At 43.2% G+C, this 25984-nt stretch overlaps 1 protein-coding gene across 2 annotated transcripts in view; it reads left to right on the top strand.

Annotated features, from left to right (window-relative positions):
* Positions 1 to 25984, top strand: part of HEATR5A (HEAT repeat containing 5A) — a 2570019-nt gene that overhangs the window by 1297160 nt on the left and 1246875 nt on the right. For both annotated transcript variants that reach the window (XM_044073826.1, XM_044073825.1), the window contains exon 19: positions 24923 to 25112. In XM_044073826.1, coding sequence (XP_043929761.1) covers positions 24923 to 25112 — 190 coding nt within the window. The remainder of the gene's footprint in view (positions 1 to 24922; positions 25113 to 25984) is intronic.

The following is a 25984-nucleotide window of genomic DNA, read 5'->3' as shown; positions in this document are numbered from 1 at the left end:
GAGTGACCATTGGGTGAAAAGCAGCCACTGAAGAACCCTCATGTGTAGTCTGGCAAGGGGAACTAGCATGATCGTGGCAGCCATGGTCCCTAATAACTTGAGGATCACTTTTGCCTTGACCTTCCTCAATGGTAGTAAGGCATAGACCTGCTGTTGTAGAGCCTGAATTCTCTCTTCTGGTAAGAAGGCCCTCATGAGCACCGTATCTGGTTCGGCGTCGATTAAAGTGACATGCTGCGAGGGCAACAAGGCAGATTTTTCCCAGTTTGGAGTAATTCATAACCTTGTGCACAGTGTAATGGTGGCGTCCCTGGTCTGTAACAGTAGATGCCTGGTAGTGGCAGAAAGGAGCTAGTTGTCCAGGTACGGAAACACTTAGAATCCCTGACATCTCAAGCGAGCCGTTACCACTGCCATGCATTTGGTGAACACCCTGGGGCCTGTGGTGAGACCAAAAGGCAGAGTGCGAAACTGAAAATGACTGGCTACCAGCCGGAAGCGTAGATGACTTCTCGATGCCCTGTCCATCTTGATATGGTAGCAAGCATCTTTGAGGTCGATGGAGCACATCCACACATCTTTCCCTAATAGAGGGAGTATTGACTGTAAGGTGACCATGCGGAACTTGGACTTTTGTACATGTAGGTTCAATCGGCTGAGATCCAAGATGGGTCTCAGGTCCCCTGTTCTTTTTGGCACCAAAAAGAATCTGGAATAAGTCCCTAATCCTACTTGGTCTGCGGGGACAGGCTGGATGGCTCTCTTTGAAAGCAACTTTTTTATTTCTAAAGTTGCGGAATCCCTGTGACTGGGTAGAACGTCTGGAATTCTCTTGGTTGGCGGGGGGAGGAGAAGAGAAGGGAATATGATAACCTCTGGAAATTATCTTTAATACCCACTCGTCTTTGGTGACGTCTTGCCAGGCTTCTGGGAATAAAGAAATGTGACCCCCAATTGGCTCCAGAGATGCACAGTCGGGCCTCCCTTCAGGAGCGCTGGTAGGGAGAACAGAGAAAGGAATCATGGTCCCCCTGGTTACACGGGCCTCATCTGTCTCTAGGGTGGCGTCTACCTGAATTTCCACCCCTCCCCTGCCTCTGGAGGGGGAATCACTTTGTGCGTCCTGAAAAAAACCTCTGCGACTTCCTGAACCACATTTTCCCATCCTTCTCGCCCTTGGGGTAAGGTCTAGAAGACATGGAAAAATGGACTCCCACGGCAGACAGGATTTTTCTTTCCTGTTCGCACCTAGTGAGAGTGTCCTTCACCTTGGTTCCAAATAACAATGAACCGTCAAATGTGGCATTGGTAAACGTAGACTTGAAGGCCTCCGTGAAATTACACAGGCACATCCAGGAGTGTCTCCTAAGAGCAACTCCGGAACCCACTGCCTTGCTCGCTCCGTCGGCTGCGTATGAGATCAGCCTCATGGAGGAGTTGGTAAGGGAATTTAGGGTAGACATCTGTCATTGACCTTCTGTGCCACGGCATCAGAAACGTTACCCTGTAGAGAATCTCCTAGCTCCTTTAGGAGATCTCTCTGGAGCCTTGTAAAATGCATCAAGTAGTTCAGCGACCGCAGAGTAAAGGCCGCTGAGGTAAACACACTCTTTCCATACTTGTCCATGGCCTGGGACTCCTTGTTAGGCGGATGGACGGTAGACGAAGTTTCAGAAAGTTCCTTCTTGGTGGCTGCTGCCACCACCATGGCATTTACTGGAACGCCTTTTGTTAGATATTCCTTGTCTGTGGGAGCAGACAAAAACTTATTGGGTCTCCTAGGGACCGGTTCCACAGTGTCAGGAGTTTCCCACACCTTTCGACAGATGAGATCTAGTAGCTGATCGAAAGGGGGAAGAGACCCAAGAGGCGGAAGCTTGAGACCCGAAAGCCTTCAGGAACACTGACTCCTCATCAGAAGGGGATTTGGAGGGCCAGCCGCCTCTCTGCTTCAAGATCTCAAGGATACCTGAAAAAGAGATATCTTCAGAATACGACTTGGGGGACCCCTTTGATTCCTCGAGGTTGGTGTCTGACGTGAGAGACTCATCCGGGGAGTCGACGTGTTTCCTCTTACACAATCTCTTTCTGACAGGCTCCTCAGGCAAAAACTCTGGAGAGACGTTAGAAAGTTAGGGACCACTCATGGAGGTATCCTGAGGCCTTGGGTCTTCGCTGTCCAGGGATAGAGGGTGATCTGAAACTGACACCGGTGCTGGAGGGGGCAGAATGTCAGTGCTGTAGGATGCAGCTGACGACCTGGCCAGCACGCTCCTCATAGCCTTGAAGGCTGATCACCCCCGGCTCCAATGGCCGACTAACCGTAGAGGATACAGTAGTAGCCCTCGGTGCCGAGGAGATGAGATCCGAAGCAGATGTCGGATCCAGGCTCACCCGAGCCGAAGCACTGAGAGGAAGGCTCAGAACAGATGAAGATCGATCCAAGCCCTCCCCCTCGGGTCCGACCAGGGAACTGAGGACCCTCGACCGTGTGGATGGAATGGACAGGGTCAGAGCAGAAATTGGAACCGAGAGGCCAAGCGAAGCTACTGGAGCCGACCTAACAGCACCCAACGGAACCGACAACTCTGGCTCCGAGAGCCGAGAAAGGCTTGGAGGAGGAACAACAAACGATGAAGGGGCCATGGTCTCCGGAGCCGACTGGGTCAGAGCCGAAATCAATTTGGCCAGCACTGATGACTGAAGCAGTTTCTTCATCACTCTATCAATGTCCTCATTGGAAAGGGACCTCGAGGACCTGGAGGATATAATTGGAGATCTGGATCTCCCTAAAGAGGGAGACTGACGTGAAGGAGAGCCCGGTCGAACAACTGGAGACTGGCTCCAAACCAAAATATCTATGACTGGCTCCAAAAGGCTGGGAGCCAATACAGACTTAGTCAATACACTACCTTCTGTCAGCACCGAAGCCAATGTAGCCGAAGAAGGAGAAGCTGTTCTAGCAACTTTCTCTGGCGGCTCCGAAGAAACAAACGGAGCCGGAGAGTGTTTCTTAGCAGTCTTTTTGCCCTTTTTAGCTGGAGAGGATATGTCACTAGAAGACTTAGCCAAGTCTTCCACAAAGGAGTGTTTAAACAGTCCTTTCAGAATGAGCTTGTTCTTCCTCTCCTGTAGCATGCGGGGCCTGAAGGAATGACAAAACAAGCAGGACTCTTGGAGGTGAATAGCCCCCAAGCAGTACTTGCACACGGAGTGCCCATCAGTTAAAGACATTTTATTGTTGCATTCAACACACTTTTTAAAGCCCGAAGGCCTGTGTTCCTTAGAATCCTTAGACATCCTGGATAAAGGAGTACACACACACACAGGGACAAGCTGCAAAAACAGCATGTACACACAAAAGACCTAACTAAACCCCGCGTGGGAAACTAGAGCCTCTAACTAAAACAGCCTTTTAACCAACAGGAACAAAAACTATAGGGAGGACTAGGTCCTCTAATTTAAACAGGCCTAGCCCGGGGGAAACAAAGGCAGGATAATACCACTACCAACGACAAAACACTAAATAAGCCAACAAGTAAACAGAAGCACAAAACCAAAAGACCACACAGAAACAATGGGGAGGACTAGGTCCTCTAACTGAAACGGGCCTAGCCCATGGGAAGAAAGGGAGTGAATGGGATACCAAAAACAGCCAACGAAAAGGCCACACAACCAACAAGAGAGACACACACAGTAGCTATGAAAATAGCTTTTTATGATCGACAAATAGCCAAAAATTTAGAAAAAAGAATACTTAGCCATGGCCAAAAGCAAGACCACGTCTGAGCGTAACGAGCGGCAAACGAGATCTGGAGAATGGGCCTGTTGCATGATGCGATATCTCTTAGCCACGAGCCAGTTGAAGACTTTGAGCTAGAGTATGGCCGAGTCAGAGCCGAGGTTCGGCTCCAAACCCAGGGGTAAGAATGAAGGTGAGATTGGACTACATAACATCTAAAATTTCTGCAGAAAGCCAAAAGACTGAAGATTTCAATAATCCTCATTGTCCCCTAGTGGCTTCATCAGGTATTGTTCCTCTTTCTCTGGTTTCATCTGAAATATCCTCCATGGATTCTGGAGCCCAGACAGGACTTTCCTATCTCGCCCATCAGAGAATCATCATCCCAATCTACTCACCCTCAAACTGACCGCTTGGTATCTGCAATTCTGGTAATTATACAAAGCTCCAGGATAGTTTCTCTTGTTCGAGACATAGTTTTAGTTTCCCAGAAAGCTTTTACTAAAAAAGTGTACAGAAGCAAATGGAAAAGATTTGCCATTTGGGCTTCCAAAGAGAATATTGATCCTTTCTCAGCTCTGATTTCAGCCATCCTTCTTTTTCTTGCTTCTCTTTTCAAGGAAGTGGCTGTTTTTCCCGGTATAAAACTTCAGCTGGCAACCATATTCAACATTTGCCAGAAATGTTTCTGGCTCCATTTCTACATCTAGATTATGTAAGGCATTCATGAAAGGGATTTTTCTGCTTAGACACCTGATAAAAGATCCTTCGTGCCATGGGATCTCACTGTTATTCTTCAAGGCCTAACTCAAAAGCCCTTTGAACCAGCTTACAATTGTGAGATGAAATTCCTTTCTTGGAAAACCATCCTTTTGGTAGCCATCACGTCAGCAAAAAGAATTTCCGAACTTCAGGGCTTATCTAAACCACCGAACATTATTTTTCATAAAGATAGAGTATCCCTCTGTACCAATCCATCCTTTATGCCCAAAGTAGCCACAGAGACCAATATTTACTTGTCTATACAATTGCTAGTCTTCTTTCCAATTTTTTCTAACAAGAGTGAATATGTTTTGAATTTGCTTTGATGTTCATAGATAGCTATGATTCTACCTTCATAGAACAAAACAATACAGGAAATCTGACTAACTGTTTTTCTTTTTCACTAAACCGTCTAGGCCAAGTAGTCTCCAAAGTTACATTGGCCAAATTGGTTATGGACTATATTTCACTAATCTATTCAAAAATGGTTTGGATTTACCTTGCCCACCTAAAGCCATTGTACTAGATGTATGGCTGCATCTTCTCCTTCTTCCTTCGTAGCATTGATTGACGATATTTGTGCTGCAGCCACTTGGTCAAAGACTCATACCTTTGGTGACTCATTATAAATTGGGCGCTGTCTCTAGAAGTAATAGCCTTCCATGAGGCCACCTACGAGTAATGTTACTGGGGACTCTGACCCAATAGCGAGGAAGAATGAAAAGGACAACATCAGATTTAGAAGTTATGTACTTAAGATAACTTGGCGTCTGTGTTGTCCATTTTCATTCTTCCTGACCTTCCCTCCCAGCCATCCCCCACCCTAGGAGCTCCTGTAGGATCTATGAAAGTTATAGAAACCATTATGTTCTTGGTTTGAACCTCTAATTTCTTTGTCTATACTGTTTCTGTATTCGGTAGGCAATAAGGCAGCAAACTCGATCTGACGAAGCTATAGAGTGTGTAGAACATTGTGGGTAGAGGGTAGAGCTTGGGACTAGGATCCATGTCTGAAAAATGCAGCCATTTCAGATCAGAGGGTTGGATCTGTAACCCAGTAGTGAGGAAGAATGAAAATGGACAACACAGATGCCAAGTTATGGTAAGTAATGTCTTCTAATTTAAGTAACATCAGTGATTATAAAGTTAAATATTATTGAAGAATTTGCTTGTTGCACATAAAACAAGACTGTAAGGAAGAAACTAGTACAGGCATTATTGTTTATCTATTAGGTAAGACAGAAAAGACAGGAGCAAAACTAGTGTATCATGATTGTAGCTGTTGGATTATAATTCTTAGTATTACAGGATTATTACCAGTTTTATGAATCAAAACAGTTTTTGATTGAGGTGAAGATCATTAATAATAAAGTGATGAATGGAAAGATAATTTTTAATAGGACTTTATGGATCTTGCATGGGTAAAATTTATTAAAAAATAAGTAATAAAATGATCAGGTCCAGGTTCATAGGTAGGTACTAGGCTATCGGCCCTAGGGACTTTACAAGCCTAACTAAAAAGGTACCCTGGCTTTTGCCACCCAAGAAAATTATTTTCCTGTGCCTCTGTCGAGCAGAGCCACAGAGGTGATCCCCGGGGTGAATTTCCTATTTCCCATCCAATCATCCAGATTTTTCTTGAAGAGTGCTAATGAGGAGCTTTGTTTGATATGGATAGGTAGTTTGTTCCAGAGTATCGGAAGTCTCTGGGACAGGAATCTATCCCTCCAGCGTGTTCTGTTTATTGTGGTGACACGGTTTAGGTCCCTAGAGCTTGTAGCTCAGAGGGATTAGGATTTCTTTACGTGAAGCATGTCCAACAGCTCCGGGTTTGCCTCTGAGTAGGCGATATGCGATGGAGTAAAGCTGGAGTTTTTTTAGACGGTCTGCGTAGGGCATCTGTTTGAGGCTGGTAATCCTCTTTGTGAGGTGCTTATTAAGCTTTAACTGCGAAATAGCAGAAAGACTGTTATTTCTAATAATCTCTTCTTCTTTCAAAACATAGACTGCATATCATTCTGTTTCATGTTAAGTGTATCAAGAAACAACAAAAGAGAATCATCCTGAAAACTAACTAAAGACATAAAATAAATATCAGTAGATAAATCAGTAAAATCTTTCATGATATTTTTAGCACCAAAAATAATTTGTCCCCGAGAAGAAGCATGTAAGATAAAATTAGTTGGATTATCGATTTTTATTATTGTGGCTAAACATGAAGAAATTTTGAGCCTAATCCATATAGGAGTATTACTGAACAGTCTGCCTCTGAGCAGAGTGTTCAGTGACTTAACTGCTTCTGAACTTTCAGCTAAGAAAGCGTCCAGGTGAAGTTTTCCCAGTAGATTTATTTGAAGCGTAATATCTCTTTCTTAAAAATTCTGATTTTCTTTTAAACAAAAGAGATGTTGCTAATTGGATAACTTCTCAAATGAGCTTTGACAGTAGCCCATCTTGTATCCAGCTTAAATAGGCTTTATAAATCCAAGAATAAAACCTCTAGTTGAATTACAATTAACAGTTTCAGACTCTACCAATGTTTTTGCACATAGCTATCAAGAAAGTCAAAAACTGTAGTCTGTGTTAACTAGACAAATCAGTAAGTGTCTGTGAGATTAAAAAAGTTCTTGACCAAAAACGACAAGGGAAAATGTTTTGAGTCGAGGGGAGGGGGACACTAGACACCAGGGATGATTCTCTGTCCTGTGCCTTGAAGGCATGTAAAAAACTAATGGATCAGGGTTTGCAGCATGAAAGACATGGGGCGGGGAGAACATTGGATATTAGGAATATCCAAGTGTAATATGCTCTAAAGGCACTTAAAAAGATCCACACCCGGTTCCTTAAACCTTTGTGCTATCATTAGACATCAGTGATATATCTAAAATATTATCAGAGTCTTGGAAAAAAAAATTGAAGGTTAAAGGTGGGTAAAACTTTCAGGCTTTGCACTTTTGACACTGAAAGTAGCAGTCGTACTCAGCTGCACTATGTTAACAGACAAGTTAATGTAAAAGAGTTTTTTTTACATAATAAAAAGTAAGAAATTATAATTTCTGCTGTTATGAAGGACAAGGCACTTATAAGAGCCTGTAACAGGGAAGTGCCTGTAAATTCACACAGTTGAGAGTGATTGGTGTGTGTCTGTTTGGGGGAGGCTTCAGGACAAAGCCAGATGGAACACTAGATCTAGACTCCAGGAAGAATTTTTTAAATACATCTCTGAGCCACGTTTAAAGTTAGTAGAGCAACAGGTCTGGTATCACAGTGAGTTTCTGAACAATCAGAAGTATGAAACCATAATGATGTTCTTCGTGTTTCACTGTTGCAGTCATTACATTTGGGTTATCTACCTGCAGGTAGCCCTAAGCCAGCCTCAATATCAAAGCCTTGGATTCCTGCATCGGATGCTGTCTCTTCTTCCATGACGTCAGGTCATCGGGGGTATAAAACATGCAGCCAATGTCATTACATCAGTCTTTCTTGCTGTGCGGTGCCCGAAGCAGAAGCAGTTCGCAAGTGCCGATCGGCCGACTTCTGAAATTTTAGTTTTCGAGTTTCAGAACCGAAGTTGTCAAAAAAGCAAAGTACCCTGTTGGGGATCCTTTTTCTTGCTCTTAACCGATGTCAGTAAAAGTTAACAATTGTATTACCTGTGGAAAGCAAATACCTCATAAAGATTTTCATTCGTACTGCATTCCTTGCTTAGGCCCAGACCACGACATCCCTCACTGTCGGTTTTGTGCCTTATTCAACCCCCTGACTATTCGTCGTCTGTTTATTTTTGCAGCAAATTATTTTGGTACTCGGCTTAACTATCTAGAAATGGCTTCGGTAAGCCAACCGACTACCGACATTCCAAAAAAACTTAGACAGAGACAGTCCGCATAGGTCCAAAACTGCCAACGACGCTTCCGTTAAGCTAGTCGCCAGTTTGCCAGTACTCAGTGAGGTGCTTTCGCAGACCTTGATACCCACTACTTCACATTTGCAGGCCTCTACCGAGACCCATTCAGAGATGCTTCTTCGATGATGGAACCTGCGGATGTCTCTACCTTGGATAAGACCAGAGCCGCTGTGCAGGCACCGGCTTCTGAGGGTGTATTCAGGCCTACAGACTTGCATTTCAAACCGACGCCATCTTCTTCTTCAAGGCCTAAAACTCGACCCACGCCTAGAAAACCGACGTCCAAACCACATGGTCAGGCCCATATGCCTAAAAAACAAATGACAAGAATGGCTGAAGACCTTATTACTTTAATTATGGGAAGCCAGCCTTCTCCCTATAAGAGACCTAGAACTGATTTTCCTTCTGATTCTTCTGATCAGGATTCTGAAATTTCTGTTTCTTCTTATTACCAGGATTTGCCCTTATCTACCTATGAGGATTCTGATGCAGAGGATTCCATTCCCTCTGCTTCCCCTCCAGAAGATTTTTCTTTTGATGAAACCTTGCACACTCTTAGGGAGCATTTCCGCTGGGAAAGCCAGGATTACTCTGAATCCAAAAAGAGGCTTAGGGAATTCTTACTCCTCCCTCAGCACAGGCCTTTATCTATCCCTCCTGTCCTGGACATTGTAGATGATGCCTTCTTGGAATCTAGCCTGACCCCAGACACTTTACCTCTAGCTCCCAGGAAACCTGACAGGTATTACAGAGTACTTGACTCTCACAAGTTCCTCTTCAAGAACCCTACTGCGGACCCAGAGACCATTTCCCAAGGACCTAAAGGCATAAAGGCTACTACTGCCAAAAACCCTACCCCCTCTTATAGAGATTCCAGGGCCTTGGGCAGATGGGCTAAGAAGGTATACACTTCTGCTACTTTGGCCATTAGGGCCTTAAACTGCCAGTTTCATATGTTAAAGTATCAGCAGTATATTATGGGACTACTTAAACAGAAAATTATGTTGATTCCTGACTGTGCTGAAAATAAAGAATTACAAGATTTAATGCATTCTGCTGAACAAGTTGGTAAACGTACTTTGCAATGTGGTTTTGACTCTTTAGAAGCATCCTGCAGGGCTGCTGTCACTGGGTCTGTACTTAGAAGGCATGCTTGGCTTAAGGAGCAAAATTTGCCAGATCATGTTAAAGCTAAATTACTGGATGCTCCCTTAAACCAAGACCACCTGTTTGGCAACAAAGCCAAAGAAGCCCTTAAAAAGATGGAGGAAAAAGCTAAATCTATGCAAACTATTAAAGTTTTCCTGCAAGTACAGCCTCCCAGATTTAGTAGGCATTGGCCTTCTAAGAATTGGTCCTTTCCTGTCTCTTCCAGGCCTTCTCAGTCCAAACCCAGGAACAGTAGACCACCTAGGCTACAGTCTCAATGTACTCACAGGCCTAAGCAGTGGGGGGCTCACACTTCCAAAGCTGGAAGTTGTAAACTCCCCCCATGGAAAAATGTCGCAATGACTTCACCTTAAACCTTCCAAGCCCCGCTCAACTGCTTTCTCCCTTAGGGGGAAAGATCGCCCTGCATGCAAAAATCTGGGAACTCATTACCCAGGACAAATGGGTTTTAAATATAGTTTGCCAAGGATACAGGTTCCACTTCCACACCTTACCAACCCCAAATTGTTGGCCAGACCTACCCCCAAATCAATGGTCAGAGGCTCAACAGCAAGTTCTCTCTCTTCTAAGTATCAGGGCTATTCAACCTGTCCCAGCAGAAGAAAGGGGACAAGGTTTTTACTCAAGACTTTTCCTGGTACCCAGAAAAGACAGCTCCTGGCATCCTATCCTGGACCTCTTAATTCTAAACACCTTTTTTGGTTATCCCAAAATTCAAAATGCTAACACTTCAACAGCTGCTTTCTATGCTAGGCAAAGATTCCTGGTTGGCAACCTTAGACTTAAAGGAAGCTTACCTGCACATTTCAGTAAGGGAATCTTGCAGGAAATACCTACGTTTCAGAGCAGGCTCCATGCACTATCAGTTCTCTGCACTTCCCTTTGGCTTATCTACTGCGCCCAGGGTATTCACAAAGTGTCTAGCTCCAGCCATTGCATTTTGCAGGCAAAGAAATATTCAAATATACCCATACCTGGACGATTGTCTAATTCAGGTAGAAAGCCAGGACATGCTACTAAAACATCTGGCATTTTTTTACTGGGTACACCATTAATGAAAAGGAATCTCATCTAGTTTCCTGCCAACCAATTGTATTCCTGCGAGCAAGCTTGAGCACAACTTCCCAGATGGCTTACCTCACGCCAGAGAAACAAGTTTATTTGATAGCCTATTTCAAACTACTGGCCACCAAGACCTAGCTATCTGCAAGGAAAATCCTGCAAGCCCTGGGGTTCGGGTTCATGGCCTCTTGCATTCTACTAATTCCATATGCAAGACTGCATATGAGGAAACTACAGTGGTATCTAAAAAGCCTATGGTGTCAACATTCTCAGGACCTATAATCAATGATTCCTATTATTCTTTGTATAAAGACAGAGTTCATTTGGTGGACAGAGGCCTGCCACCACAACAAGGGGCTCCCATTCACTCTACCTCCTGCCACCAAACCCTAACAACAGACGCATCAGACTATGCATGGGAGGCTCACTTGGCAGGGCAGTGCATTCGGGGCAAATGGAACCCAAGACAGATGCACCTGCATATCATCCAAAAAGAAATGTTAGCTGTACAGAATTCCCTGACAGCCTTCAAGGACCACATTCTTCCAGGACAGTTATTGGTAAAGACAGACAACACCACAGTTATGTGGTACATAAACAAGCAGGGGGAACCCACTCATACCCTCTCTGCAGACTAGCCATGTCTCTGTGGAACAAGGCCTTGAGCTATCAAGTGCACCTACAAGCTCAATTCCTGCCAGGCAAGCTAAATTCACTGGCAGATGACCTAAGCAGAATTCTCATGGATCCACACGAGTAGAAGCTGGAACCAAAGATATTCAACCTCTTGAGAAACAAATGGGAGAATCCTCAGAACTAACAATTGGACAAATTCTGCACAAGGACTTCCCACAGTCAAGCTTGGAAAGTGGATGCCCTGTCCTTTACCTGGGAAAGTCTAACAGTTTATACCTCTCCTCTCAAAGGTTCTGCTAAAGATCAAACAAGACAAACCAAGGACAATATTGATTGCACCAGACTGGCCACTGGTACCTCCTCTTGCACAGTATGTCACTGCTGGAACCATGGCACTTGCCTCAGACCCCTTCCTTGCTGTCCCAGCAGGAGGGCCAGATTCTGCACCCTCAGCTTCAAACCCTGAACCTTGCAGGCTGCCGAATTCCTTGAGCTCTCCAATAGCATCCCCCAGTAAGTAGGTGCTAGATGTCATTGTGGAGGCAAGGAGGCTTAGTACTAGAAAATCCTATGTTGAAAAGTGGAAAAGATACTGTTCCTGGAGCCAGATTCAGGGGATGGGCACAACAGTGCCCAGCTTACCGCATATTCTTCCTTCTCATCAATTAAAATTCATGCCTCTGCCATTTCAGCATATTATAATACTGAACCACCCCTCTTCTCTCACCCCCTGCTAAAGCAATTCCTTAGAGGGGCCAAAACTTTAAGACCACCCAGGAGAAGACCCTACCCCAGCCTGGGACCTTAACTTTGTATTGGAAAAGCTCACTCTACCTCCCTTTGAGCCAGCTGCAACTGCAGAGTTGATATTCCTTTCTTGGAAAACAGCCTTCCTTCCAGCTATCACTTCAGCAAGAAGAGTGTCTGAATTACAGGCCCTCATGGCAGTGGAGCCCTTCATCATCTTCCATGCAGACAGGGTGTCCCTCAGGACCAATCCTTCCTTTATGCCCACAGTGGTGTCTAGCGTGGCCCTTAATCAGTTCATTCATTTGCTTACTTTTTTCCCGAATCCACAAAACAAAGGAGAATGAATACTACACTCTTTGGACATGTACAGACAACTTAGATTTTATTTGGACAGGACTAAGCCTCTCAGAAAATTTGAACAGCTGCTAGTTGGCTTTGCTGCAGGGGCAGAAGGGAAGGCCATTTCAAAGCAAACCATTTCTAAATGGGTAGCCCATTGCATTTATTTCTGCTATAAGCACTATGGAAAACCTATCCCACAGGGGATAAGATCACATTCCAGCAGGGCTGCATCTACCTCTACAGCCTTTCTCAGAGGTATCCCTACCAGGGACATCCTAGAAGCTGCTACCTACCACATGCCTGTTTTTTTTTCTAAACCCAGAGCTGGTTTTACCACTGCAGTCTTGCAGGGCTTAACAGCTGGTCCTAATGTTCTCTAACTTCCTCCTCCCTTCCTTAGCTTTGGGAATCAACCCAAGTGTAATTACTGCAACAGTGAAACACGAAGAACATAGTACAGTTGTGTACACTTACTATAAATGTAGATGTTCGAGTGCATTCACTGTTGCAGTCCTGATTACCCTCCCTCCAGACCCCTGACTTCTCTTGGCTATACTTTTCTTCTTGTTTAGTGTATTTCAGCTTTCTGGTGTATTTGCTTTTTGTTGGAGGTGTAACCTAACATATAATTGCTTCCTATTATGGGTGCACCTGACATCTGGGGCAAGAAAAGCTGATGTAATGGCGTCGGCTGCATGTTTTATACCCCTGACAACCTGACATCATGGAAGAAGAGACAGCATCCAATGCAGGAATCCAAGACTTTGATATTCAGGCTGGCTGAGGGCTACCTGCAGGCAGATAACCCAAATGTAATGACTGCAACAGTGAATACACTCGAACATCTACATTTATGGTAAATGTACACAACTGTACTTTTGGCATTATTGACAGACTATAATCATCCCAGATTTGCAAGGGCAGATGTGTCAATTCAGGACAGACATGATGTGTGGTGTTTGTGTGGTATGCATGTGTGAGTAAGTGCGTGTTTTTGTGTTTCTGTTGGAATGTGTGTGGCAGGGTGAATTTGATGCATGGACCACTAGTGTTGACTACGTCGGGAAAGTGCTGATTTTCACTCTCAGTAATTAAGAGGAATTCAGTGACATGTAGATTATCCTGTAAAGATATCTTTTTCATTGCATCTTGCATTGTTTAACGAGCCCCTTTTGGCCCCTGCTCTTACTGCCAGTAGTGGGATTCTTTCTGAATTCCCAGGTATATCTGTTATGCAAAATAATTGCCCAAGTGACTGCTTTAGAACTGTATTTAACAATACCAGCTTAATTCATCTGTGTTTAAAATAGATGTATTTTTAGCAAACAAGCTAAATATGTGAGGTTTTAAAACAAAAAGGCTAGATATGAGTTATATTTTCTAGCACAAGTAGGTGCAAGTATGTCAGCCTTTCAATAATTACAGTAAATTGTCAGCTAACCGGAACTCAAGCAACCAGGAAAAAAAATCAAAGAAATAACAGTACAATTTTCATGTGTTGCACTTTCTGTCCCCCCGCAGAAGCATACCTTACATTTTTAGAGTTTTAAAAAGGAAGATAGGAATACATTCCCTCTCTTCCTAACCTAAGAACAAATCAAACCAAACAAATAGCATAGAGTACAGTATTAGTAAAGGGCTGTTTTTAATAGTAACTCTCAAGCAACCAGAAACTACAGTTATCCGGCATCTACCAATCCCCATAGGTGCCAGTTAACTGAAAGTTTACTGTATAAGGTTAACAGCTTGTTCCGTTTGGAAATAAGAGAAGAGTTACTGATATTGATGAAAGAGCAAGTTTGAAGGAACAGACTCAGGAATGCAAAAAACTGTTAGATTGTCCATATGCAGCATGATTTTATTTCTTTCTTTTAATTTATTTATTTTTAGCTAATCTTGGGATCATTCTTAGGTCAGTTGCTTGAACCTAAGTTTTGTCTTCAGGGGCAGAAACATGTTCTTAAGTCTCATCAAACCTCTCATTAAATGAATAATTTGCTCCTGTAATATCTTTGACTCTTCTGTCAGCTTTGAAAGACCTATTTGAAGAGGAGCAACAATATCTTCTAAGTGCTCAAATGTAATGTTTGAGTTGGCATTCATTTTTGATATTATGATGCATTATTTTTAAGGCAGCACTGAAGGAGTTACAGAATCTTCAGCTTCTGAGTTTTGTTGTTATTACTTACCTGCTTTTTCAGAGATAATAGAAGAGATTGATAAGCCTCCTAATGCTTGATATTCATCATTTCTGACATTGTGACAACTTTGATGATGAAAGGCATTGACCAGAAGGCCTTGAAAAGAGAATGCTACATCTCTGATGAAAAAACAAATCCAAGTGAGTGTTGCAAAGATGGTAATAACAGAAAATAAATATTTACCATTAAGGAGAAAGAGTAAAGCTACTCTTTCTACTCAAGTTCAGTCTCAGTAAGAATGGAAAAAGGCTGCAATTTTAAACCTTTAAAGAATCATTCAGGAAGCTACCAGTCACTTTGATGCCCTTGTGGAAATAACAAAACATATTTTGTAGTTGTAGCCTGGCCTTGACCCAGCTCATGGTTGAAAACCCATCAGTTTCAGATTAGTGTATTTATCCAACTAAGCGGCATTAAAGGATTAAGTAAGGCATATTTATTTAATTTTACATGGAAGATGCATGGGAGAGGGAGCTGTTAAAGGGATTAAGTCCCAGATCCTCAAGTGGTTAGGCATTTTCTAATCCTAATTTATATCTTCTTAAATACTGCTAGCACAAAGTGAAGAAATACCAAATGGATCACTGAGACTGTATTTCGTAAGACATCATACTTCATAAAACAAAACTGAACCCATCTTAAGTTGAGGCTTGTATACATTTTACATTATTATCCCTAATCAGCCCCCTTCCACCCATTTAGCCCATTTGTTACCCATCACCTAATGAGACTTAACTGGTGGTGTTTGATTTTTTTTTTTTAATGCCCTCATGCTTCCTGTGGATGTTCATCTTGCAGAGCAGAAGAGGGGACATCCAGTGGGCTGACCATGCTAGTTATCCATCACTTCTGTAATGGATGTTACAAGCAAGCAACCCTTTCTCCTTCCCTTAAGCACAGAAGGTGAGTTCCCTGGTCTACACCTGCACCTGCCTTTGTTCTCCCTGAGCACTGCAACTCTCCCCCCAAAGAAGAGGCAAACAGGCCAAGGTCCTTTACTCCTCCGTCTCCCTGCCTGGCTTCTTCAGTGCTGGGACCATTATTCAAACCCTGGTTACGTGATGCACATTAAGTGCTCCATCTCTCTTCATCTTGCAGTTAAGGTTTGTATAAAGAAAATAGGTAAGCACTAGTCATTCTGCAGACCATTACAACCATAGCCACTAAACCCTCCAGCATCAGGAAGGGTAACACAAAGATGGTTTGGGAAGAATTTGCTGCTGGCCACCTAGTTATCTCTATCATGCCATTGTGTCTTGTTTATCTCTTAAAATTAGTTCCTTAAACCCAGTATTTGAAGAGCCATTTTGTGAAGGAATAGGAGGTCAAAGAGGGTCAGATGTTTCCTGGCTCAAAAGCGTAGACTCAAATCTGCGCTATGAAGTCTGTAAGACACCAACTACAATGTGAGGGCTACCAATCTGTCCTAATAACTAAGATTATTGACACCACTGATCTCTTTAGTTTGGAGTCTCGCAAGCTGTTTAGTGAAATACATGCCAAAAGGCACTCACTGGCTGACATGAAGCTACTTTATTAGTATTATATAAACATATAATTATTAAAAGATTGCATCAATAATCAGTGCCGAAGTGTCAAGTGCACCATGTATAGGGGACTACACAGTATGTTACACTGTAAATTGCTACAGTAAAGTGTTTACACTGCTCAGAAATGCATACAAAAGAGGCACTGTATTTAATAAGGAGGATTTGATGAGAGATGATTAGAGGGAAATTGAGACTGTTATGGGGTCTTGAGGGATGCCTTTGAAAATTAGATGAAGCAGTATAGAAGGCTGTCTAAGCTGCTGCTGCCGAGACACAATGATGAAATGATAAGGAATTATCAGCAAGACTGTCTAGATCACTTATAGCAGTATCAGATAGGAGGAGAGTGCCACCTATATGATATGGGGAATATATTTTTCTTACCAAAGTGAACTATATTTTTCTCATTTAATTTGAGACTGTTGTCTTTATGCCAGCTGTTACCATAGTTTAACCCCTTTTAGAGCAGTTGTTAGTCAGTGGACAGTCAAATAAGAACACCCAGTTTACAGTCATCTGCAAACACAGATATCCATTGGCCAGGAATGTTTGCTTGAAGGTCTGAAAAATACATTCTTAATAGGCAAGGGCCTGACACTGAGTCCTGTGATATTACTACTGGTAACTTGGTAACTTTTTTTTTGCTTTCATAGGTGCTGCTTGTGACTGTAACCACATTAGTTCTCTAAGACAACCAGTTAGTTATTCACAGCACAACATAAGGATTTATGTTCGTATTTACAAGTCTGTCAATAATGTCTTTATTGGGAATAGTGCCAAAAGTGTTGGTCAAGTCTTTTTATGTTGTTTGTAGTGCACAACTGCTATTCACTGCTCTGGTGAATTTTCAAAGATATTAATGAGGTTTAACTGGATGGACCTTCTTTTGACAAAGACAGATTGATGAGGGATAATGGTTAAGAGATTTTAAATGTCCAGATGAATGAGGTTTGATATAATATGGTCCATAGATTTACATATTTGACAAGACTAATGTGTCTCTCGTTAGTAGGGTCTGTGTTTATACAACCGTTTTAGAATGGCATTATATATAATTTTCCAGGCTTCAGGAATGTAGCCAGTGGAGAGGTTTAGATTAAAGAGGTTTAGTAGGGGTTTTGGTAATTCATATTTGGTACTGATTATCGGGCAATCAGGTATATCATTAGGGCTCATGGATGATGTGGAGTAGCTTTTGAGAAGACAGAGGATGTGTCCCATAGTAGTTAAAGGGGTATGTTACACTGCAAAATCAGGGAAATGTTTTTAATAGACTAGAGCAAAATTTGCAATAAAATTGTCAGCTATAATATTAGCTATTTCCTTTGGGTTACAGTTGGTAGTAATATTGTGGACTAGCTCTGTGCATTGATGGGTCTAGTTCTTGAGTTCCTGGCATAGTTCAAGAAAGCTTTGTTAGTTTTGGTTGAGTGGCTATGAACTTCGTAATGGTTCCCTTGATAACTTCGCTAATTTGCTTAAATTTGCCCTTAAGACTTTTTATAAGAACTAGTTTCTTTCTCTTGTTACATCATTTATTTATTCATATGGGTATTGTACCATAGGGGGTTGTTTTTAAATTTGTTGATCTAATATTGTCTCTGTCATTCCTCCTCAAGTATGGGTTATGGATTCGCCTTGGATTCACATTCCTTTAGACTAGGATCCAAGTCTCGAGCTCCTCCCACTACCCACAATGCCCTGCACTGCAACCAACCTCCTCAGATCTCATTTGCTGCCAGCAGAATCAAACGTGGTCGCCTGAGTCTTGAGGGAATCAGTGATTTCCCTTGGTTATCTTCTTTACAGATAAGTTCCCTCTTCCTTATTTTCTCATCTTTACTTCCTCCCTTACCCCTTTTTTGTAGTGTGCGTGGTGTTTTTCTCGCTTGCCTTTATGGCTCTCTTTTAACTAAATTTCCCCATGCTCTGGGTAGCCATTTTCCTGTTAGGCTCCTCTTCTAGTTTCCCTCTTCTCTTCCATTCCTTTGATTAAAAAAAAAAACTCTCTGGGTTTAAATGGTGCTTGGAATGGAGACACAAGTTCCTGCATTCTGATGCACATTCTTTATGTGTTTATTGCTTGGGGGCAGAGCATTTGTGGTTTGCCTGCTCTTTTTGTGAAAGTTTTAACCCAAGAGCTATAGCCAACCACAGAAACAAACTGATTTTGAAGGGTCTTTTGCCCGCTTCCACTCCAGGGGCTCAACCCCCCTCAAAGAGTCATTTGGTATCCTCTGACTCCAAGAAGCACTCTCAGTCTTTGAGGGCATCTTCAGAGCCACGTGCTATGGTTGGCAGGCCCATGGATCTGACCTCTTCGGATCACAGACCTACTTCGGCGGAGCCGAAGTTCTCCTTGGATCCGTCAAGGTCTGTCAGGATCACAAGCTCACCTTAAACTGCCGCCCCCTCCTCCTCAGATCCTAGGCCTATAGATCCAACAGCTAGGGGCCCTACACCAGTGCTGGGGTTCGAGTCAGCTACTCTCCCTAGTCTACAGCAGACTCCCTCTAGGCACTCCAGACCCCCCCTCTTTAGCTTTCTGTAGGTCTTCCAGTTTTACGGAGGCCAACATGGACAGGATGATCAGGAAAATCCTCAGATCCAGATCCAGCTTGGGGGGTCTTCTCGACTCCATCACCTTTGGGTTTTGTGAGTCTCTCCCTTTAAGTCCAATCTCCTTCTCCAATCCATCCTTCAGCTTCGGAGTCACAAGGTCGTGGCCAATCAAGGGATCCAGGGTCAAGTATACAGAGCCTGCCTTCATCCACTGTGACCATTGCCTTGACCTCCACGGTTCCATTGTCTTCCGATTGTAGTGGGTCTCGGACCCAGGATGTCCCTTTCAGATCTGGGGGGAGGTTTGGCTCCTACATTGTCAGAGCCATATCTTCCTCTCAGTTCTTCAGCACTGGACAGTTTGGGTCCTATTCTGCCAGGGACTCAAGGCTTGGGGATTCTGACCCTCTCTTCTTCTGTAGCCTTGGCTCCGGTGGAGTTGGGGGGGGGGTATCTGGGTCCTTCAGCATTCCTAATGGTAGAAAGGGCTTTCTCTACCCAAAGGGATCTGGTCACTTTGAGCCACAATCCTTCCTGTTGACTTTCCATGGATCAGAGTTGTGAGCCTGTCATTCTTGTCCCAAGTCATTCCATTCAGACTGGTCTCCAAACACTTTCCCCAGAGGGAGCCCCCTCCTCTTCCGAGACCTCCCCGAGTACCCTTCAGAGGAAATTCCTTATAAGAGGACATGCAGAAGGAGGCATATTGACTTCCCCTTGAAATCACTCACCAAGTACATAGACTTTGATGAAGGGGAGAGATCCCCCAGATTGCCATCAGAGTATGTCTCCTTCGAAAATATTTGAGAGAGTCTGCAGCAGAGAGGTGGTTGGTCAGCCCAACCTCCCTTCTCTGAGCAGTCTGTATTTTTGGAGGCCTTTGGGATGGGCCCATCTACATCCTGGCTGGTTCCCGTGGCAGACGAGTTAGTGGATTTGGTATCCAGGCAGGCCTGGAAGAAGTTAGACTCTTGAGCCTGTCCCCAAGTACCCTGACAATTTTTGTCTCTCCCCAAAGATGGACCTTATTGGAGTAAGGGTATTCCAGTGGATGCCATGGTTGTGGCAGCAGCTACAAAAAGGAGGTAGCAGAACAGAGCTCGCCACCTTCTAGCTGAAGGCGTTGAACTACCTGGCACATTTTACTCGCTTGCAGAGGGACCTGGTGAAAGAGCTATCAAACTCTCTGGCGGTGGTCATGTCGCCAGTGGACTGCAAGAAAGTCTCTCCATGTCTGGATACTCTCTTGTCCTTTTCCAACACTTCTATGAGGCTGATTTCCCATTCCTTGGAAGATGCCTCTCTGGCAGGCGGCTCAGGCATTGCTATTTGGAGACGTGCCTGGATGAGGCTTTGTGATTTCACAGACCCCTTCAAGGTGTCCTTTGTTAATGCCCCCTTCGATGGATCCTCAGTCTTCTGTCTATTGGTCAAAGAGACCCTAACCTGCAGCGAACAAGAAGGGGAAGACCTTGCCATCGGGGTCAAGTTCTCCACTCCACAGCGCACCTTTTCTAGAAATCAGAGCAGTGGAAGGAAAACCTGGTTCCATAAATCCCAGGGGGTCTTCCCAAGATGAATGTGAGCATTCTTCCTCTAGGGGCAGAGGAGCAGGTTTCAGTGGGAGACACCACCCAGAGGCAGAGGGGTCCGCAGAATCAGGCCTTCAGGGGAACCTTCTCTGATAGGGCCTTCCAGCGCTCTTGAAGCGCTGCCCAACTACTCATCTCTGGAGACAGATGGGGTTGGTACTCTCTTCATCCTACGACCTGGACCAATATAACACAAAACAAGGGGATGCTAGAGATTATATCCAGAGGTTAAACTATCCCCTTTTTCATTTCTCCTCCAGAGAGGTCACAGAGGCTCTCCGACATTCCACGCGGTCAGAGGGAGTTTGCAGTAGCAGAAATTCTAAATCTTCTGCAAAAAAGAACCATTCAAGAGGTCCCGACTGCACAAAGAGGATTCGGAACTTACTCTTGCTTCTTTTTAGTGCCAAAGAAAACCGGGGACCTACGATCCATTCTAGATCTAAGCAAGTTAAACTTGCTTTTAAAGAAAGCAAAGTTCCGAATAGTGATGGTTCAGTCCATTCTTCTGCTGCTATGGAAGGATGATTGGATGTGCTCTGTGGACTTAAAGGATGCATACTATCACATCAAAATAGACAGATGCTCCAGGAGTCATCTGCGCTTCTGGCTGGGAGTCAGTCATTTTCAATTCAGCTGTGCCCTTTGGACTCACCACAGCTCCCAGGGTGTTTACCAAATGCATGGCAGTAGTCACAGCTCACCGCAGACTGCAGGGATTCCGGGTGTTTCCCTACCTGGACGACTGGCTCTTTACTGCCCCCACCAGGCACCAATTAGTACAGGCCAGGGATTACTTCTTCACTCTTGCCAACCATCTGAAGTTCACTATAAATCTGGCAAAATCTGGGGATCACTATAAATGTGACAAAGTCAAATCTTTCCCCTGTGCAGACTTTAGAGTTCGTTGGAGCTACCTTGGATACAGTTAATCAGATTGCCTCTCTTCCCCCTCATCGCTAACATTGAGAGATCATGTCCGAATAGTCCGAATCTAACTTCTCCTTCAGCAAAGTTATTTCTTCAAGCTCTAGGATCTATGGCTGCTGCCATTCCGTTACTTCCTCTTGCAAGATATTTAATGCGAGTCCTTCAGTGGACTCTGGCTGCTCAGTGGTCTGTACTCTACCAGCCTCTGTCTGCTCCTATCAAGCTGACTCCAGTTTGCAGAAGGCATCTTCAATGGTGGCTTCTGTCGGACGACCTGACATTAGGCAGGCCTTTCCTTTTCCCACCCCTCTCCACCACTTGTGACCACTGACGTTTCCCAGTTGGGGTGGAGAGCATTACAAGGGAAAGATGGTCCAGGGCATGTGGACACACACAGAGACCAGATTGCATATCAGTGTTCTGGAGATGAGAGCTGTCCCCTTCACATTGCAAGCCATTCAGGACATTCTCCCTCTAGGAAAAATTGCGATCCACACAAACAACATGTTAGTGGTATGGTACACCAACAAACAAGGAGGGACCTGTTCTTACCCACTGTGCAGGGAGGCAATGAGAGTTTGGGAATAAGCAATGTCTTTGGACCATTTTCTGCTTGCCACACACATATGGGGAAATCCAATGTCTTGACAGGCAAGCTCAGGAGGTCCATTCTGACCCCTTACGAGTGGTCCCTCAATCAGTCAGTAGTGGACTTGATCTTCAGCCATTTTGGCTAACCTTGCTGCGACCTGTTTGCTTCCCACCAGAACAACAAGTGCAGCAACTACTTCGCTCTTTTCCACCCTACAGGGGAGTTCCCGAGGGATGCTATGGTTCACGATTGGCCCCCAGATCTCCTCTATGCTTATCCCCCACTTCCATTGATTCCAAAAGTATTTCCAGAAAGCAAAACAAGTGAAGTCCTTGGTAATCCTCATTTTCCCCTTCTGGCCTCGTCAGATTTGGTTCCCCTTCCGCTGGTCTCACCTGAAGTATCCTTCATGGATTCTGGAACCCAAACAGGATCTCCATTATTATCCCATAGAAGATTAGCACCCGAGTCTGATGTCCCTGAAATTGATGGCTTGGTTTCTCCATTTCCAGTGATCATTTGAAGGTCCAGGCTTGCTTCCCCAGTCTGAGATATTATTTTAGCCTGTCAAAAAACAGCTACTAAGAAAGTTTACGGTAGCAAATGAGAGAGATTTGCCTTCTGGGATTCCAAAGAAAACATTGACCCTATTTCAGCACCTATTGCTGATGTTCTGCATATCCTGGCATCTCTTTTCAAAGAAGGAGCTAGTTTCTCCACCATCAAACTCCAGTTAGCGGCCATCTCTAATTTTCATTTTGACAACGTTTTCAACTGCCCTTCAGCTTCCAAACTATGCAACGCCTTCTCCTCAGGCCTTTAATAAAGGATCCCTCTCCACTATGGGATCTCACCGTGGTTTTGCAGAGTTTAATTTATCCCCTCCAGTACAGCTGTTTTAAGTGTGTACCTTTAACTCCCAGTAGGTATGGCTTGAGCCTTTAAAAAATGTAGGTATCACCTTACACTTCTAACAAATATTCATTGACAGAGGTCAAATATCAATACAATTGCCATCATATATGTTTCAAGATAAAGTATTCTGATACCTTGTATGTAGCATGGCTTTGGAATTACTAATGCAAATATGAGCAAGCAATATCTGACTCCTGGAGGCGCAGTAGGAGGTAACTGAAAAAACAAATGGAGGCGCACTCGGCTGTAATGAGTTAACCCTTTGAATCAGCGGGTGACTGTGACCTAAAGTTTCTTTCATGAAAAAACGTTCTTGTTGCCATCACCTCAGCTAAAAGAATATCTGAAATTCAGGCCTTATCTTCTAAGCTGCCTTACATAATTTTCCACAAGAATAGAGTGTCCCTTTGTACAAAACCTTCCTTTATGCTCAAGGTGTAACTACTTAACCAGACAGTCCAACTACCAGTCTTTTTCCCTAATTTCTCTAATGATGGAGAATGATTGTTGCATCTGTTAGATGCTCACAGACAGTTATCTTTTTACTTGTGCAGAACTAAGTCCTTTCAGAAATCAGATCAGTTATTTGTTTCCTTCTCTGCTAGTCATCTAGGTCAGGCAGTTTCAAAAGTTACTCTCAACAAGTGGATTACAGACTGTATCACCTTCATTTATAATCAAAATGGATTTACAGCTACCTCACCCTCCTAAAGCCCACTCCACCCCGTCTGTGTCCACCTCATATGCCTTTTCTTCCAGGGCTTTGTTAGATGATATCTGTGCTGGAGCCACTTGGTCTAAGGCTCACAAGTTTGTATAACATTTTAAATTAGATCTTGTTTCTCTGGAGCAGGGCTTCATTCAGTTCAGTAGTGCTCTGGCATATCCTTCCTTGAGACCATCCAGGCGTTGTATAGCTGGAGGACTCTATGAAAAAGACAATATCAGATTTATTAGTTATGTACTTAACATAACTTGTATCTGTGTTGTCTTCTTTCATTCCTCCTCACCTTCTCATCCTACCATCCTCCTTCCTGGTACTCTAAAAGACCTTGTGAGAATTGATCTTGGCAACTGTGGTTCCTGCGTTTCTTTGAGCCTCTGGTTATGGAGATGGAGATTTTCAATATATATATATATATATATTTTTTTTTTTTCCCTTCCTTCGTTTGCTGTCTATTATCTATGTGCAGCAAACTCGATATGAGGAGGTTGGTTGGAGTGCATTGCATTGTGGGTAGTGGGAGGAGCTTGAGACTTGGATCCTAGTCTGAAGAAATGTGGCCGAGTCGGATCCAAGGCCAGATCCATAACCCATATATGTGTAGGAATGAGAGAAGACAACACGGATACCAAGTTACGGTAAGTACATAACTAATAATTGTATTTGGTGTGTATAAGGACTACATTATCCGTATAGGTATTTAACTGGGAGTAAAGGTCAGAGGTACAGACAACTGCTTTAACAATGGAATCCATTGGAGGAGGATTACAGCGGAATTTGTTTATGCACTGTAGTGACTGAAGGTTTGCTTTACCATCACTTTTAAAAGAAAAGGGGACTAATTTATGGCCTGATTTAACAAGGGGAGATGATACATATGGAGGTATGTAAGAAGTAGCCGTATTTTAAGGACATGATCAAGCACATTGTAGTCCCTAGTAGAATGGGTGAAGGTTTGTGCAATGAAGTTAACATTTATAATGTCAAGGAGGCATTGGGCATACCAAACATTGGTTGATGGATAATTGAAATCCTCCAGTGCAACGTGCTCTGCTCCTATGCCTGCTGGATCCAAAGTCTTCTTAAGACACACAGTTTTGCTGTGCTGTTTACTGCTGAATCAGAGACACAGAGCTTTGCATGACTCCATCTGTAGTCTCTTTAAAGCACCAAGCCTTTCAAATTGCACACTGATAAAGAAATATATATATTTACAAAATATTAATAATCTCTCACAGCCGCAGATATGTCACATGACACTGTAATCTCTAAACTTGGTAACAGGGAGAGTGTTTTCATTTTTATTAAATTATGTATCTCTAACTATACCTAATTTCATGTGTTCATGTTGTTAAATAATTAGTAAAAATGTGCAGACTAGCTTAGTTGCAATTTAAAATATTTTTGTGTTCTGATTATGTGTTTTTTGTATGTGCTTTTACATAATGTTACTTTTTCAGTATTCTTCTGTCATTGTTATTTCAGACCTGGGCCCTTCATTCTCTCTCTCTGGTAATCGATTCTGCTGGTCCTTTATACCACATCCACGTGGAGCCTACTCTTTCTCTTGTACTCCTGCTAGTGTTAACTGTGCCTCCTGCATATGCTGAAGTTCATCAAAGTCTTGGTCGCTGTTTAAATGCTTTAATAACCACACTTGGTCCTGAACTGCAAGGTTGGTATTCTTTTTTGTTTTTTTAACCATGATGTGTTCTTTATCGGTTATAAATGAGTAAAGTTTTGCAGGTCTGTAAATCGGTAAGAAATATAAAGAAAGTTTATCTGAGTAGTATAAAAAATCCCTCTGGTTCTTGAGAAACTGATTGCTTACAGTGGACCCTCCAGTTAGGTACCTAGGTACATAAATGTGAGACTGTAGGTGTAAATTCTATTTGAATTAAATGAAAGGCAGATTGTACTGTTGAGGATGTTTTCCCTTTGTCATCTTCCCCTCCACATTGAAATACTACAGGTATTAGAATTTATTTTATTTGTGTTTGTTTTCCGGGGTAGAGCACTGATCTCCATTGACTAGCTCTGTCAGGGTATAAATGTTTTTACTGTAAGATGCATTCTAACAAAAAAATCAGCTGGAGATGTTGTGACAGGGATTAGATAGTTATGTGACCTGTGATTATTACATGTTTAGTGATAAACACCAGTACTATACTGTGTAATTTTGACAACTTAGACAGTGCTGGAACATATAACAATTGTTGTAGTGTATAGACCACCAAAGTCAAGTGCTGATGACCTAGAGGACTTCATACTTTTCTTGTATGAAACGCAATGGGGAAAAGTAATATTTACTGGAGACTTAAATTTCCCAGACACAGACTGGTGTAATAATTGATTCAACAGCATTAGTAAGGAAATTATTCACAAAGTATGTTCAGGAACAACAATTGCTTCAGATTGTAAAGAAACCAACCAGGAGATAGAACATACCACACGTTATAGGTTCATAGGTAAGTACTAGACTGTCGGCCTTGGAGCCTATACAAGCCCAGCGAAAAAGGTACCCTGGTTTTTGCCACCCAAGAAAAT

This window comes from Protopterus annectens, chromosome 6.part0 (genome assembly GCF_019279795.1).
Source record: "Protopterus annectens isolate FY-2018-M chromosome 6.part0, PAN1.0, whole genome shotgun sequence".
In the NCBI taxonomy this organism is placed as follows: domain Eukaryota; kingdom Metazoa; phylum Chordata; order Ceratodontiformes; family Protopteridae; genus Protopterus; species Protopterus annectens.
This window is presented reverse-complemented; position numbering and strand designations above follow the sequence as displayed.